Genomic DNA, 17,541 nt, shown 5'->3' on the forward strand with positions numbered 1-17,541 from the left:
TCGAAGTGTTTTTTCAATTTGACTGTTTCACTTTGGAATTTTGTGATGAGCAAATAAGTGAATAGAAAAATAAAACCACGACAGATTCTTATAGGAAATTTAATTCTCTACAAAAAAGGTCTCATAGTAATTTTCCCTAAATTGAGTTCTGAAGAAGTTATTCACCATTTAAATCGAGAAAAAAATTAAAAAATCAATTTTCAATTTCAAAATTTTCTAATTCACTAAAAATTCAATATTTTCAAATTAGCAAGATGTTTTCTTTTAGGGACTTAAACGTTCTATAAAAAGTTCCCTGGCAGCAAATTAATTGCTTTAACCGTTTAGAAGATAATCGTATTCAAATCGCAATGCATACTTGTCATAAGTAAACTATTGAAATCAGTGGGCATTGGTTTTGATACGAATATCTTCTTAACGGTTAAATCAATTAATTTGCTGTCAAGGAACTTTTTATAGAACGTTTAAGTCCCTAAAAGAAAACATCTTGCTAATTTGAAAATATTGAATTTTTAGTGAATTAGAAAATTTTGAAATTGAAAATTGATTTTTTAATTTTTTTCTCGATTTAAATGGTGAATAACTTCTTCAGAACTCAATTTAGGGAAAATTACTATGAGACCTTTTTTGTAGAGAATTAAATTTCCTATAAGAATCTGTCGTGGTTTTATTTTTCTATTCACTTATTTGCTCATCACAAAATTCCAAAGTGAAACAGTCAAATTGAAAAAACACTTCGATTTAAAAAGCTTAATTACTCGAATACGACTCGTCTGACGAAAATTTTCAATTAAATCTTTTTTGTAGGAAATTTAATTTTATATAAGAAAAAATGAACAGAAATTTTTTTTACTTTGATCGTCTAGCAGTTCTGTTGTAAAACATCATATCATGTATAAAAATAAAAAACACCGATGATAGACCTCTTAAAATTTTTTTTAACGGCTCAAATTTTCACCAAATTTTTTTTTCATCATCCTGAACAAGATTTTCGAAGTAACTTTCAAAAAAAAAAATATTTTATTTTTTTGGCCCAGTCTAATGCACACAGCAAAACGATTCTTTTTTCATGATCACTAAAAAGTGAAAAAAGACATAAATTCTAATAGATCCTCGTTTTATTATGATTTGGACCTATTGAAAATTTAAGGGTTGAAATTCATTTTCACAATTTTTTTTATGCAAAATATTTTTGGTTGCATTTTTTAATAGATCCACACTAAATAAATCTTTTTCAATGTCAATAGATACATTACCTACCTCACTAAAGAAAATAACAAAAAACCAAGAATGATAATTTTTATCACTACCTACCTACCTACCTACCACTTGTTTGAATTTCTTTTTCGAACCAAATTAAAATGAACTACATTTTTCAAGGACGATTGCTGTCGCAGAGGAAAAAAACCTACCTACATATTACGTGTGTTCCTACACCTAAAAGCAATGCACCTGTGCCTTGCGATTAATCAAAAAGGAAACAAAAATATAGAAGCAGAAAACCACCCTCCACTTAAAAAAATTCCTAAATATCTAACTACCATCGAAAAAAAATTTAAAACCAAAAAAATCTTATCAACCTTCTTCTATTTAAACGTATGTATACCTACTAGAGTGTCCGCAAGAAATCGATTTTCGAAATTTGGTCGGGGGAACCCCATAAAATGTTCCGCCTTTCCAGATTTTTAGATAGCCAAAATTTAAGCTCGATTGGATAAGTCTAAATGGTGCCGACACTCGCTCAAAGTATCAAAAATCTCTGTTTTTTCACTGTTTTTCGAAGAAAATTAGCTCTAGCTCCCAAACAGATGGGGTTATTTTCACTTTTTATATATTAAATGAAAGGTAGTGTTATTACAAATAATTCAGATTCAAAATTTGTTTAGTTTTACAAAAAAAAAAATATTGTCATCAATTTAAATTTTCAGTACTTACCTCAAAAAGAGCTGAAGTGCAAACTCGATTTAAAATGAAACTTTTTTTTTACTGTTTTATTTAAAAAAAAAAATCGAAACATTTAACAGATTTCTAAAAAACAAAATACTTAACATCGTGTTAAATTTCTTATACATAATTATTGAAGTAAATACTAAAAAATTTAATCAAGTGACTTACTTAAAGTAGTTTTGGAAGCATCAGGATATAATTTTCGGCACTCACTGACTACCTGAAGTACATATTGTTTTTGTTCCTCATCTTTAGTTAAAAGATTATTAAAATCGGTTATTAACTTGACTCCTCTTTCTGCCATGTCATTTACGACTTTAAGTGTTTTCACTTTCTTAAAGCCTTCTTTAAAATGGGGGTTTTCGGGCCAAGGATTTGGAGGTTCTTTGAGAAAACTTGTGTCTATTTTCAATCGGCCGAAAAAGTTCAATGTTTCTTTGTTCACAATATTTTTTAACCCTGCTGTGACAAATTGTTCAATTTCATGTGGATGTAGCTTTGGATTTACTATTCTGTTGGTTTCTGTTTCGCTGTTTTTTAAAATTATGTTGGCCATTTCTGATTTTTCGCCATCTGGTAAAGTTGGGTCAAAGAACGCCAGACCTATCAGCTCTGAACTCAAATACCATAAATGGTTTGAGAATTTAGCAAGAGCCTTCTCTGAAATGTCTTTGTCTATCTTGCGGTATTCAATGAAATCACGCAAAAGATCAAGATCTTGTTTAGGAGCCAGATAAGCTCTTGGGGCATTAAACCAAGCCTTGCAGTAAATTTTTACGATGAAAACGCAGATATCACCGAGAGCGTTACGTTCCTCGTTACTCATTTTAAACTGGCTTCGAAACATGAATATTTTTAAGCTATAAATAGCTTTGGCCATCCACCTAGCATGATGAGTGGCTCCTGGTGTTCTGAATCCAACTACGCTTCCATCTACAACTCCAACAAAAATCAAAACCAACTGAAGAAATTCCTCATAGTCATTTCTAGGCTGACATTCTTGTAGTTTTTCTTTTAATTCACCTGATACCTGGGTTATAACTTCAGGGGTTAGGTGTTTATTTACATTTTTATCACTGATACCCGTGTGATATATTTTTGAATCTATTTTTGACCATTCATTTTGGAACCTTTTAAAAATATCTGGTTGAGGTCCAGTGGTTGAACCCAACTTACAATCAAAAATACCTCTTAGCAAAACTTCGAGAATATGGTGACGACAGGCCAGGTACAGCAACTCTTTATCCAACATTTGCTGCAAAATTTTGCAAGATCCTTTAAGTCTTCCAGTGTTTGAAGCAGTGGTGTCAAAACACATTGCTTTTACAACATTTGAAACTCCCCATTGTTCCAGCATTTCATACACAGCTGCTGCCTGCTCTTCACCAGTACTATTTTCTATAACTGGCACTCCTAGAAGTTGTTCTTTTTCTCCATAAGATATAGCTATAGCAATGCGTTCATTCAGCTCTCTCTTAAGAACACCTGGCAACAATTTCCCATCCCAATGAACAACCAATGTCTCATTTTCTGATATTTGTATTCGGTTTCGGATTTCCGCAGTGTATTTCTCCCTAAAGTTTTTTCTTCTTGAATGTAAGGCTGATTTTGAAACTACAAAGTCCATTGGATTTTGCCCTAGTGCTTCTATCGTAGCAATAATTATGCGAGAAGCATTTCTATCAGATACCTTACATCGATCTAATAACATAGAAAGTTTCATTGTTAACAGCTCTTTCACCCCACGACTATACCTCATTTTCCTGCTACCCGATGGCCCAGAGGTTGCCTGAGATAGAGAAACATCCATTCTATCCCAATCCGCAGAATTCTGGCTATATACTTCTTCTTGAGCTTCCTCCTCCGTCCCCTGTGTTTCCGCGTCATCTTCAGTATCTTTTAAAATCAGTCAACATTAGCAAAGATCTAATTAAAATGATAATAATTCTAAAGCTTACCAATATCAAATCTGAATTCTTCAATTCTGCGTTTTTTTTCAGTAATGGTCAAGGCATCTCGATGTGCTATATCAAAGAGATCGTCCATTTTCAACGCAAATTCTTTTATTTTATTTTTGGTGCTTTCAAGCGTTTTGTTTTTATTTCGTTGGTGATTTCTCCACTCATTGTAAAGTTTTTCTAATTTAACAATGGCATCTTTTTCATATTTTGTTTGAATTCTGGCTTTTTCCCAAAAAATAAGTACCTCTCGAATGACAAGTCTTGCAGATTCCTTTAAATTAAATTTTACAATTCGCAAATTAAAAAATAGTGTTGACAAAACTTGACGATTTGAGGGTAATTTACACCCTGTAATTTGATGAGACGGATAGCCTACAAGAAAAATTTTTTCTCGGGTGTTTGCTGCCAATGCCATATCAACGAACACAAAATATATCTGGAAAACACTAACAATTCTTAAAACTTCTTTTAATCTTAAAACAAAAACGCAACAGAATTAATACTCACATTTTATTTTAAGTTAATTTATTTTATATACAAAGGAAAATTAGCAAAAAGCGAGAGTTTATCTTAATAAAATTATTGAACTACCAACGAAACGACTCGTGGAGCTTAAACTTCATAAAAAAAAACAACAAATATGTATTTTACAACTGCATTTTATTTTTTTTCTATAAAAAAAAAGTAAATAAACAGAAAAATTATTTCTCTAAAATTTAATTTTTTTTCTATTAAAAGCTTAAATCCTGAAAATTCCATAACACTTCGTTGAATATCTTAAGATTTGTTTTAGTTTGTCACGACAATTGTCAACATTGAGTTAGCCCGATGTTAAAGCGCTCGCCTATCAATCCAGGCATAGCAGGTTCAACCCCCACTGGGTGCCCTTTTTGTTTTGTTTTTTTTTTTTTCAGTCAATTTTACTCTGTGCTTCTATAATTGATAAAATTATTATATATTATTATATATAATAAGAGAAGCATTTCAATTAGATAGGTAACATCAATCTATAACATAGAAAGTTTTATTTTAAATCGAGTTTGCACTTCAGCTCTTTTTGAGGTAAGTACTGAAAATTTAAATTGATGACAATATTTTTTTTTTTTGTAAAACTAAACAAATTTTGAATCTGAATTATGTGTAATAACACTACCTTTCATTTAATATATAAAAAGTGAAAATAACCCCATCTGTTTGGGAGCTAGAGCTAATTTTCTTCGAAAAACAGTGAAAAAACAGAGATTTTTGATACTTTGAGCGAGTGTCGGCACCATTTAGACTTATCCAATCGAGCTTAAATTTTGGCTATCTAAAAATCTGCAAAGGCGGAACATTTTATGGGGTTCCCCCGAAAAAAATTCGACAAAAATTTTTTTCTATGGGAGTTGCGGTCACTCTAATACCTACCCACCAGCACACCAGTCACTTGCAAAAGTTGTTTTTCTTATTTTTTTCATCAATCTTTAAAACTAGCCATCTCGTCTTCGCCCTGCTTGTGCGAAGAAAAAAAAATATATGAAAAAAAAATATATACCCACACGGCAAAACGATCCTTTTTGCTTTCATTTTTGTTTCTATTCAACTTACATCTCGGTCCTTCACATTTAAGAAATGTATTAAAAATAACTCTCTCTTTCCCACTCATTATAAGAACTTTTTTTTAATGTTGCGAAGGATTTCTGCTTTATTATGATTTGGACCTATTGACAATTTGAGGGTTGAAATTCATTTTCACACAATTTTGCTCATACACTCTTGTCATATATATTTCTAAAATTGTTCTTATTCAAATTATTATTTTGAATCATGTGTTGTTATGAGTTTCCTGAATAATTTAACAAAAAAAAATTATTTCATAGGTACATTCTCGCAGACAAATATATTTTTTTTTCTTTTCCTTATTCGTATCAACATTTAACTACTATCTCGCTTCATCCCATTAAATAAATTCATCTATAAAAATCAACCCTCTCTTTTCTACGCAGTCATCGAAAAATTTTAAAATGTTTCTCAACAATTTAATTCTTGGATACATGTTTTGGACCTATGGGTAAAATCTGATGGTAGAAAATTTCAAGCACAGAAGCTTGTTCTACGTGCGACATCTTTACTAGTTATATGATCTTTGGTTGTACGCTTTCGTTTAATTCAGTTTTGGATCCCGATTTTTGTTGGCAGAGCAATAAGCTTCGGGTGTCAAATTGCTCTTCCGCATGTTTCCCGGACATTTTGGATTAGGACATCGAGGAGATGTTGTATCCTCTTTTCCACAATTATAGCAAAAAAGTGATGTCTGAGCCACAGGGCATTCAAGGCGACCGTGACCAACGTTTTTACAGTTCCAACATGTGAAAGAACAGCAATTCTTTGGATATATTCCGAGAACTCTACCTCATCAACTTCTAAGCCTCCAATTTCATTACGCTCATTATGTGCAGCTTGCTTTTCATTTTGCGAGTTTCGAGGAACTTTTGGAATAGCCCCAGTTCCTGCAGCAGCACCAGAATTGGATGCTCCCGTTGCGTCAGATGCATCTAAAATATTTGAACTTATCCCCGTATTGTTTACAAAATTGTTTGACCAACTTTCATATTGGCTATGGTTTCGATTTCGGCCATAAAAAGAGCCTATGAGGAAGCCCACGCCTCGACATTGTCAAAAAAAAAGATCAACAGCTCAAAATGGAAAAACCCAAACAAAGAAGATCCCAAATTTTGAAAGCTTGTAACCGAATTACAAAAACTTAAAATTAAAACGAAGCTCAAAAAAGTAAACTATGAAAATTTGTTGGTTTTCAAAAAAAATAGGAAAATTAATTTTTCGAAAATTTAAAACCTAATATGCAAATCAAAAAAATCAAAAACAAATCAAAGCTTTAATCAAATTTAAAATAAATAAAAAAATAATAACAAAAATCAAAATGATAACAAAATAAGAAAAAAAAATTAATCGAAATCAAAAAAAATTTTCAAAAAATAATTGGAAAGAAAAAAATGTATAAACCGAAAAAAGCACAATATTTTTAAAACAATTAAAAAAAAATTGTAATTAAGTAAAGATAATTAAATTGAAAAAAAAATTAATCGAATATTAATAATACGTACAAAAAAAATGAAACTAAAAAAAATTAAAAATAAGAAAGCCAAAAAAAAAATCAAAAAAAATAAATTCAGAAACAAAATAAATGAAAAAGAAGAATAAAAAAAATCAAAAATAGTTTCAAAATATTGTTCTTTTTTTACGATTCGAAATTAAAAAAAATCAATCAAAAAGGAAAACGATTTTTACCGAAACAAAAAAAAATTTAATGAAAAATCTAAAACCAAAAATGAAATCAATAGAAAAATTATAAAAAAAAAAATGTCAAACAAAAATTATCAAAAAAAAATGCGAAAGTCATTAAATAAAAAAAAAAAAACAAAATGCAAGTATATGCGTTTTATAAGCCAATTTGTTTTTTGTATTTTTCAATATTCAAAGCGAATGCGTGACCGCGACCCTTAGCGGTCATTTTAAAAATTAAAAAAAAATCTTTTTATACTTTTTTGGATCAAATACAACTTTTGCGGGGGTATGTTTTTTTTTTATTTTTCAATTTATTTTTTTCACCATTCAATGTCAATCCGGCCCAATGGGCAGGATTCACAGTCAGCAACAGTGTATAATTGTTAATTTAATGATTCTTACACATAAAAATAGCCGTGTTGTATTGGTACTCAGTATTTTACTGAGTAAAGATTTAATGCTGTTTTTTGTGCTACAACAAACGACTACTTTTATTTATAATTAACAATAATCCTTTATTGTTTAAGGGTCAAAAATGTACATGTTTAGAAAAAAAATTATCTGTAAACCAACAAATAAAAAACTTTTGTTAATCCTTAGCAATGATTTGTTGTTGTTTCCCGTGCAAAATTTTACTAAGCTAAGTACTGAGTTACCAATAAAACACGGCTAATAAATTATATTTATTGTTGAAAGGGGTCCGCAAACTGACAATTTTTTTGTTAGGGGTCCGCATACTCTGAAAGGTTGAGAACCGTTGGCCTAGGGTCTCCATTAGAGCAAAGTGTGGTTGCTTCTACAGCTTTATGAGCTAACTTTTTCGTTTTTACTTTTTCTCGTATTTTTAGGATATTTTTGGAAACTGGTGTGGACTTAGGTCCAAAGATTCTTTCTCTCGCTGCTTCTAATTTTTGTTCAGGTAAATCTATATTTGTAGCGCTATTTGTTCGTTTTAAAATTTGAAAAGCCTGATCTTTATTTGGCTGTAAAATTTTTTCAGTTTTTAAAGAATGTTGTACGCTTTCGTTTAATTCAGTTTTGGATCCCGATTTTTGTTGGCAGAGCAATAAGCTTCGGGTGTCAAATTGCTCTTCCGCATGTTTCCCGGACATTTTGGATTAGGACATCGAGGAGATGTTGTATCCTCTTTTCCACAATTATAGCAAAAAAGTGATGTCTGAGCCACAGGGCATTCAAGGCGACCGTGACCAACGTTTTTACAGTTCCAACATGTGAAAGAACAGCAATTCTTTGGATATATTCCGAGAACTCTACCTCATCAACTTCTAAGCCTCCAATTTCATTACGCTCATTATGTGCAGCTTGCTTTTCATTTTGCGAGTTTCGAGGAACTTTTGGAATAGCCCCATTTCCTGCAGCAGCACCAGAATAGGATGCTCCCGTTGCGTCAGATGCATCTAAAATATTTGAACTTATCCCCGTATTGTTTACAAAATTGTTTGACCAACTTTCATATTGGCTATAGTTTCGATTTCGGCCATAAAAAGAGCCTATGAGGAAGCCCACGCCTCGACATTGTCAAAAAAAAAGATCAACAGCTCAAAATGGAAAAACCCAAACAAAGAAGATCCCAAATTTTGAAAGCTTGTAACCGAATTACAAAAACTTAAAATTAAAACGAAGCTCAAAAAAGTAAACTATGAAAATTTGTTGGTTTTCAAAAAAAATAGGAAAATTAATTTTTCGAAAATTTAAAACCTAATATGCAAATCAAAAAAATAAAAAACAAATCAAAGCTTTAATCAAATTTAAAATAAATAAAAAGGTAATAACAAAAATCAAAATGATAACAAAATAAGAAAAAAAAATTAATCGAAATCAAAAAAAATTTTCAAAAAATAATTGGAAAGAAAAAAATGTATAAACCGAAAAAAGCACAATATTTTTAAAACAATTAAAAAAAAATTGTAATTAAGTAAAGATAATTAAATTGAAAAAAAAATTAATCGAATATTAATAATACGTACAAAAAAAATGAAACTAAAAAAATTAAAAATAAGAAAGCCAAAAAAAAAATCAAAAAAAAATAAATTCAGAAACAAAATAAATGAAAAAGAAGAATAAAAAAAAATCAAAAATAGTTTCAAAATATTGTTCTTTTTTTTACGATTCGAAATTAAAAAAAATCAATCAAAAAGGAAAACGATTTTTACCGAAACAAAAAAAATTTTAATGAAAAATCTAAACCAAAATGAAATCAATAGAAAAATTATAAAAAAAAAAAAGTCAAACAAAAACTATCAAAAAAAAAAGCGAAAGTCATTAAATAAAAAAAAAAAAACAAAATGCAAGTATATGCGTTTTATAAGCCAATTTGTTTTTTGTATTTTTCAATATTCAAAGCGAATGCGTGACCGCGACCCTTAGCGGTCATTTTAAAAATTAAAAAAAAATCTTTTTATACTTTTTTGGATCAAATACAACTTTTGCGGGGGTATGTTTTTTTTTTATTTTTCAATTTATTTTTTTCACCATTCAATGTCAATCCGGCCCAATGGGCAGGATTCACAGTCAGCAACAGTGTATAATTGTTAATTTAATGATTCTTACACATAAAAATAGCCGTGTTGTATTGGTACTCAGTATTTTACTGAGTAAAGATTTAATGCTGTTTTTTGTGCTACAACAAACGACTACTTTTATTTATAATTAACAATAATCCTTTATTGTTTAAGGGTCAAAAATGTACATGTTTAGAAAAAAAATTATCTGTAAACCAACAAATAAAAAACTTTTGTTAATCCTTAGCAATGATTTGTTGTTGTTTCCCGTGCAAAATTTTACTAAGCTAAGTACTGAGTTACCAATAAAACACGGCTAATAAATTATATTTATTGTTGAAAGGGGTCCGCAAACTGACAATTTTTTTGTTAGGGGTCCGCATACTCTGAAAGGTTGAGAACCGTTGGCCTAGGGTCTCCATTAGAGCAAAGTGTGGTTGCTTCTACAGCTTTATGAGCTAACTTTTTCGTTTTTACTTTTTCTCGTATTTTTAGGATATTTTTGGAAACTGGTGTGGACTTAGGTCCAAAGATTCTTTCTCTCGCTGCTTCTAATTTTTGTTCAGGTAAATCTATATTTGTAGCGCTATTTGTTCGTTTTAAAATTTGAAAAGCCTGATCTTTATTTGGCTGTAAAATTTTTTCAGTTTTTAAAGAATGTTGTACGCTTTCGTTTAATTCAGTTTTGGATCCCGATTTTTGTTGGCAGAGCAATAAGCTTCGGGTGTCAAATTGCTCTTCCGCATGTTTCCCGGACATTTTGGATTAGGACATCGAGGAGATGTTGTATCCTCTTTTCCACAATTATAGCAAAAAAGTGATGTCTGAGCCACAGGGCATTCAAGGCGACCGTGACCAACGTTTTTACAGTTCCAACATGTGAAAGAACAGCAATTCTTTGGATATATTCCGAGAACTCTACCTCATCAACTTCTAAGCCTCCAATTTCATTACGCTCATTATGTGCAGCTTGCTTTTCATTTTGCGAGTTTCGAGGAACTTTTGGAATAGCCCCAGTTCCTGCAGCAGCACCAGAATAGGATGCTCCCGTTGCGTCAGATGCATCTAAAATATTTGAACTTATCCCCGTATTGTTTACAAAATTGTTTGACCAACTTTCATATTGGCTATGGTTTCGATTTCGGCCATAAAAAGAGCCTATGAGGAAGCCCACGCCTCGACATTGTCAAAAAAAAAGATCAACAGCTCAAAATGGAAAAACCCAAACAAAGAAGATCCCAAATTTTGAAAGCTTGTAACCGAATTACAAAAACTTAAAATTAAAACGAAGCTCAAAAAAGTAAACTATGAAAATTTGTTGGTTTTCAAAAAAAATAGGAAAATTAATTTTTCGAAAATTTAAAACCTAATATGCAAATCAAAAAAATAAAAAACAAATCAAAGCTTTAATCAAATTTAAAATAAATAAAAAGGTAATAACAAAAATCAAAATAATAACAAAATAAGAAAAAAAAATTAATCGAAATCAAAAAAAATTTTCAAAAAATAATTGGAAAGAAAAAAAAATGTATAAACCGAAAAAAGCACAATATTTTTAAAACAATTTAAAAAAAATTGTAATTAAGTAAAGATAATTAAATTGAAAAAAAAAAAAAAATAAATCGAATATTAATAATACGTACAAAAAAAAATGAAACTAAAAAAAATTAAAAATAAGAAAGCCAAAAAAAAAATCAAAAAAAAATAAATTCAGAAACAAAATAAATGAAAAAGAAGAATAAAAAAAATCAAAAATAGTTTCAAAATATTGTTCTTTTTTTTACGATTTTCAAAACGATTCGAAATTAAAAAAAATCAATCAAAAAGGAAAACGATTTTTACCGAAACAAAAAAAATTTTAATGAAAAATCTAAAACCAAAAATGAAATCAATAGAAAAATTATAAAAAAAAAATGTCAAAAAAAAATTATCAAAATATCAAAAAAAGGATTATTTTTAACAACCTAAAGAAAAATGTAAAGTTAAAAAAAAAATAATAATTGATTTTGAAATATTTTCAAAATGGTACTTTCAACTAAAAATCTTAGTTGAAACAAAACAAAATAAATAATGTATTTTGTACTGAATATTCATGATGTAGGTGGATGTGACTCTACGTTGAGAATACACCCGAGCTAAGCGACGAAGACGATTGTTATATACTCACTCACAAGTAAACAGTTTCTTCGAATTCTAATTTTGAGAAGACATGGACAGTTTGAAAATTGTAGTGCTTTTTTTTATTAAAATTGGAAAATTAAAATTGCTGCAGACTAATCGAGGATCTCACCAAATTCAAGTTCTTGAATTTATTTTTTTAAGATGCCATTAACAAAAAATAATTAAAATAATTAAAAAAATTTAATATTGAGAAAAAAAATGAAACGAAAAAAAAATAAGAATTACATGTAAAATAATAGCACTAACAACCTGCATTGAACCGACGCACAGTGTGGCCAATCACGAATCTAGCTGGACAAAATTAATAACTCGCGTTAAATCGACTTTTTTTCTAAACAGTTTTAAACAAATGAATGTGAATAGATAAAATTCTATAAAAAAGAAAGATTTTTTAAAAAGAACTCTATAATTTCTGCAAAAAGTGGGTCAAAATAGTGATGAAGAAAATGCAATTTTTAGTATTTGAATTTATGTTTCCGTAAACATATTCTATGATTGGAACTTAATTATTTTAAAAAACGCTTGAAAAATCTCAATAAATAAAAACTCTATTGCTATTCACTAAAAAAGAGAGGCAGAATAATAAGTTTTTATTAAGAAATAGAACTCTTACACACGTTTTTGACAGGTGACATACATGATTTATTTTCTCAATATCATGCTTTAAATTAAAATTTTAGCAATGATTTTATTTAAATATGCTTCACAATCATAAAAAATGGCATCACCTTTAAAAATATCTTAATTTAAAAAAGTAACTCCTTTTTCTGCGATGCAAACTTGAAACATAAGGGCCTATTAAAAACAGCTGTGTTTATATTACCTTCGATGTTTTTCAAGCTAATAATTCTCTAAATTTCTTCGTGACCCTATTTCATGCCTTTTACACTTGCTTGCTTTTTGCATTGAACTTGTTTAAGATGTTCCGACAGAAAAGCATCATACATCAATGATAATGCCTCATTAGTTGAAAATTCCAGTGGTTTAGTGGTTCCAGAGGATCAGAACTTAATCTTTTATACATTTCGATAAATCCTTTCCGGTATTATTGGAATATGCCTTTTCAATTTTGCGGAGAGCGATTCTACTGATTTTAACTATTTTCTAATGGATAGGTGCACTTAGGAGACTTTTCACCTTCCGTTTGTTATATTTTCCCCGTTTTTTTAGTTTTTAAAAATTCTTTTCTACTTTTGTTTCACTATCTACTGTTTTTGTTTATTTAGTTATCACATAATATTGGTCAAGCAAAATGAAATTCATGTTTAAAGAGCGGTCCAATGTGTCTTCCACCTTTTTTGTCTTTTTTTCGCTTAACTTGAAGCACAAAACTTTTACATATGTTTTTAATTTTTCTTTATTGTCAAAAATGTTCCAAAGATGATACCTGCTCATTAAAAGATCAAAAAAACTGTCTTTTCGATCTTATTTGTCAGTTTTGACACATTTTTCGAAAATTTGTTTTTTTGAAAATCTTGACTTCATTTTGAAAAGTGAAAAAAGTTGTATGGCGGTCGCAAAAACGCGAGACATGTAAATAGCTAATCTTAATGACAACACTCCACAACACATTAATTAATTAATTTCAGACCGGAAAAATGCGGAAAAATTAACTTTACCTCTATTTGAAAAACAAAGATATTTTTTTTTGCATTTCCTAGCCTTCTTACAGAATTTATTTTTTTTTTAAATAGTAATGGTAATGGCAATGGTAATTAATAAATAAAAATTATAATACTTTACCTCCAAATGTAGATTAACAATTAAAAAAAACAATTACAACAATAAAACTGCCACAGCGTTTTTAATCGTCAACCAAACTCAAGCGAAAAATAGAATACTTTGTATTATCTCCATCACGCTAATCCGAGATGAAAACAAAAAAACCAAACATGAATTACACTTACCCATTGTATTGAGAAGCTCAACTTATGATTTAAAATTATGTGGGTTAACTTTTTTTTTCTATTTTGTCCAGTCAGATTGGCGAATTACCACACTGTGCGACTCCTCTCTAAAATCAAAAAAAAAATTATAAATTTTTTTTTTAAAGTTTTTCAAAAACAAGACAAAATCGGCCCCACGTTGGGCGCCACCTGTAACGTACTCTCGAGATGTTGTCGAGTTCGAGATGAAAATTTAAGAAAAACTTCAACCCCGAAAACCACCCACTCCATACACTACCAGAAGGGTTCAGAGCTTACAGGGACTCTAAAACCTACATGGAAGCAAAAGTGGATGGGTGTCCTGTTCCCTAACCGCGCGGCATGCTTGCATGGCCAAAGGTTAGCTCGTCGGTGGGAGGGATTCTTGTAGCCAGGGAACTGGACGGGCGTTACGTTTTCATGCCGTTCAAAATTGTACGAAAAATATCGCGAAGCTGATTCGTCCATTATTATTTTATTATTTTTACAACCTGAAAATATTTTGTTTCCTTGTGAAAGTGAGGAGAGCCAGATGTCTTGCCCTCAGAGGACTATCCCACTTTATAGTGTCACACACTCCTACTCTGTGAGCAGGTCCATGCGACCAACCTAGTTACCACGGCCTCAATATTTGTAGCAACCCCAAAAGAACAAAATGAAAAAAAAAATAAACTAAGTTCTCATTTTGTCGTCTTCATTATCGCCTTATAGCTCACTCTTGTGAGAGCCACATCCACCTGAAAAAAAAACCTAAACCATAATCATGGTTTCAACTTCAGAAACTCAAAATAAAAAAAATTATAGCAAAAAGTCATTTTATCAAATTCACAACCAAAAAAACAAAATGACTAAATTCATGCAGAATAAAATTAAACCATCCATATGTAACCTCAGTAAAGATTAAAAATGTTTTTTTTTCTTCATTGAAGTGTACAACAAATTTTATTAAAATTTAAAAAAAAATCAATAGAACCTAATACGAAATGTTTCGACAAATAGCCAAAATGATAATAAAGAAAAATGTATGAATGTATAAAATTTTTATATAAAAAATATAATTTGATTATAAAATATTTATAATTAAATTTCAAATTAATATTAATTCATTAATCATCACAAAAAAAAATTAATAGAAAAAAATCACAACGACACCTTGCTTAGTAATGTCAACAAAAAAAAATTTACAATTAGAAAGTTTCAGTTTACTTTTGTTTCTTTCTTTTTTTTTCTATATTTTTTTTCTATCTTTCTCTTTAATCTTATTATTCTTATCTTTCGTATCTTTCTTGTTTTCACTCTTAAAATATTTTGTATCTTTTATGTTTAAATGTGTAACAATAAAATATTATTTAAATTAAATTCGTTCGTTCAAATTTTCAATCAATAAACTAATATTCACACTTACCCCAAAAATTATGTTCTGCAATTTTGCATATTTGTATGTATTACAGTGGTGTATTTTTGTTGTTCGTTTTTTTATAATTCACATTTGGTCATTTCCTCCTGATAATGTGCACATCATCGCAGGATTGAGTTTTTGTTGTTGTTTTTTTATGATTTTGATTGTTTATTTTAAAGCTAGACTAAAATAGGGTAAAATAGAAAAAAGAAATTTGAACGAATTGAATGTACAAGGTAAAATGGTAGATATGCAATAATTTAAGATTTATTAATATTAAAACTTTTATTTTTGCTATTTTTTTTTTTACTTGAAAGAAAGATTTGCAGGTACTTAGCTTTTATAGGTTTTTTTTATGATTTTATTTTTGAAACGTGATGAGATGAAGATTCAGGCAGAAGATGATTTTGTATGTTTTTTTTCTGGATCTGGCTTATTTATGTTTTAGGTGCTATTTTACATGAAATTTCAGATGTTTTCCTGAATGTTTGTTTCGAGGATGAAGGTATGGATGATTTTGGTTGTTGAGTTAAGTGTGTGTTGTTGTTTTTGTTTTTTACACATTCAAATAAAGGTGCCAAGAGGAGATTTGGGGGGGGGGGGGTGATTTTTTTTGTTTGCTCAGGCCGCGAGTCAAATAGTTTTTTTTTTTCTGCACTTGGGCGATATTGTGCGGCTTAGCAAAAAGAGCACTTTTAGACTTTTATCTAGGTACGTAGAGCGAGCAAACGAAAAATGTCTCACCTTTAATTTTAAGCAGCAATGTTTAATAAAACACAAAATTAATGTATGTAGGTGTTAATTAAAACAATTAGAATTTTCTCCACCTGGAGCACCTGGTAGAAAACAAAAATCACGAGGGCAAGTATTAGGGTAAAAGGTAAAGCCAACTCAATTGAAAAAAATCTCACCTTTTAAAATAATTGGGTTTTGGGCACAAAAGTAGGTATTGTTTTTTTTTATAGATAACAATTTTTTGTATTAAAAAAACTTGAAAAAAAAACTTTAAATTAAACTTTTTTTTTTAAACTTGAAATTAAAAAAAAAACTTGTAAAAAAAAAACTTATTTTGTCTTTGACTCGGATATACAGCTGTGTTCAAAATAATAGTAGTGCCTGCAACAAAATAACATTTATTATATTTACGGTGCTTCTATGGTTAAAAATTTAATTTCTTTGATGTCAAAGTTTGTAACGGTCAATTACTAATAAATGTATCGTAATTTTAAAGTGAAAAAGAAGGTGCCAAATAATTTTTAAATGATTTTTGGTTATTCTTTCGAATTTGACCTGTTCAAAATAATAGTAGTTAAAGTTATTTTTTAAGAATTTAAAATCGGTTTATAACTTAGAATATTTATTTTTGGTTTAAAAGTAAGTACTCATATAATTTGTATAATTTTTCAACAAAAAACGATTTGTTTCGGTTTTAATCTATTTAAAGTTCGAAGAGCAAAACACTGCAGTTCGGATAACGGAAAATTATACGAAAGCTGCTTGAAGAAGGGAACCTACTTGGAAATTCAAGTTTATATTAGGATGCTCCCCTATAATGGTAGCCAATGCAATAAAGTCAACGAAAGACCCGAAAAGCGCGGTAGAAAAAGAAAAAAGACCGCCGTAGATGACAGGAGTATTGTCCAGACGAGCAAAGTTGAACCTTCTGTATCGTTGTTTCACATCCAGAAGGCTTTAAGCCTGGATTGCAGTGCAGTGAACATTCGGAGGCGAATGTTAGACACTAATTTGTACGCTTGAAGTCCACGAAAAGTTCAGCGAAACATGTTAAAAAGCGTATCCAGTTTGTAAAAGACCACATAAACTGGCCAGCAAAGTAATGGCGTAACATATTGTTTACTGATGAGAGCATATTTGTCCCCTTTGGTGGTACTGGATCTCCACAATACGTCCGACGTCCACCCAATACGGAATATGTTCCAAAGTATACGACGGAAACAGTTAAACATGGAGGGTCGAAAATTTAAGTATTTTAAAATATTTCTTTGTTAACAGCGGAACTTTTCGTGGAAGTTATTCACGATCGTGAATAACTTCTTCAGAACTCAATTTAGGGAAAATTACTACGAGACCTTTTTTGTAGAGAATTAAATTTCCTATAAGAATCTGTCGTGGTTTTATTTTTCTATTCACTTATTTGCTCATCACAAAATTCCAAAGTGAAACAGTCAAATTGAAAAAACACTTCGATTTAAAAAGCTTAATTACTCGAATACGGCTCGTCTGACGAAAATTTTCAATCAGATCTTTTTTATAGGAAATTTAATTTTATATAAGAAAAAATGAACAGAAGTTTTTTTTAC

The 17,541-nt window shown here is 29.8% G+C and overlaps 2 protein-coding genes across 2 annotated transcripts in view; one reads left to right on the forward strand and one right to left on the reverse strand.

Moving 5' to 3' along the window:
* The window catches only part of LOC129921440 (protein singed wings 2), a 267,225-nt gene that overhangs the window by 99,691 nt on the left and 149,993 nt on the right, over window positions 1–17,541 (forward strand). The gene's annotated exons all lie outside the window — the stretch shown is intronic.
* Window positions 1,711–4,508, reverse strand: LOC129921441 (uncharacterized). Its single transcript, XM_056003267.1, has 3 exons — window positions 3,906–4,508; window positions 3,702–3,843; window positions 1,711–2,880 (listed from the first exon to the last, which is right to left on the reverse strand). The coding sequence occupies exons 1-3, from the start codon at window positions 4,321–4,323 to the stop codon at window positions 2,832–2,834; spliced, it is 609 nt and encodes a 202-aa protein (XP_055859242.1). The 5' UTR covers window positions 4,324–4,508; the 3' UTR covers window positions 1,711–2,831.

Source organism: Episyrphus balteatus, chromosome 1 (assembly GCF_945859705.1).
Source record: "Episyrphus balteatus chromosome 1, idEpiBalt1.1, whole genome shotgun sequence".
Classification (NCBI taxonomy): domain Eukaryota; kingdom Metazoa; phylum Arthropoda; class Insecta; order Diptera; family Syrphidae; genus Episyrphus; species Episyrphus balteatus.

What these genes read in the sequence shown, in the direction of transcription:
- LOC129921441 (XM_056003267.1), bottom strand. Translation starts at nt 4,323, where the DNA reads ATGGCATTGGCAGCAAACACCCGAGAAAAAATTTTTCTTGTAGGCTAT. An exon ending in AGAATTCAGATTTGATATTG is followed by an intron (nt 3,844 to 3,905) that starts GTAAGCTTTAGA and finishes TGATTTTAAAAG; the next exon opens with ATACTGAAGATGACGCGGAA. An exon ending in TCGGGTAGCAGGAAAATGAG is followed by an intron (nt 2,881 to 3,701) that starts GTATAGTCGTGG and finishes TTGGAGTTGTAG; the next exon opens with ATGGAAGCGTAGTTGGATTC.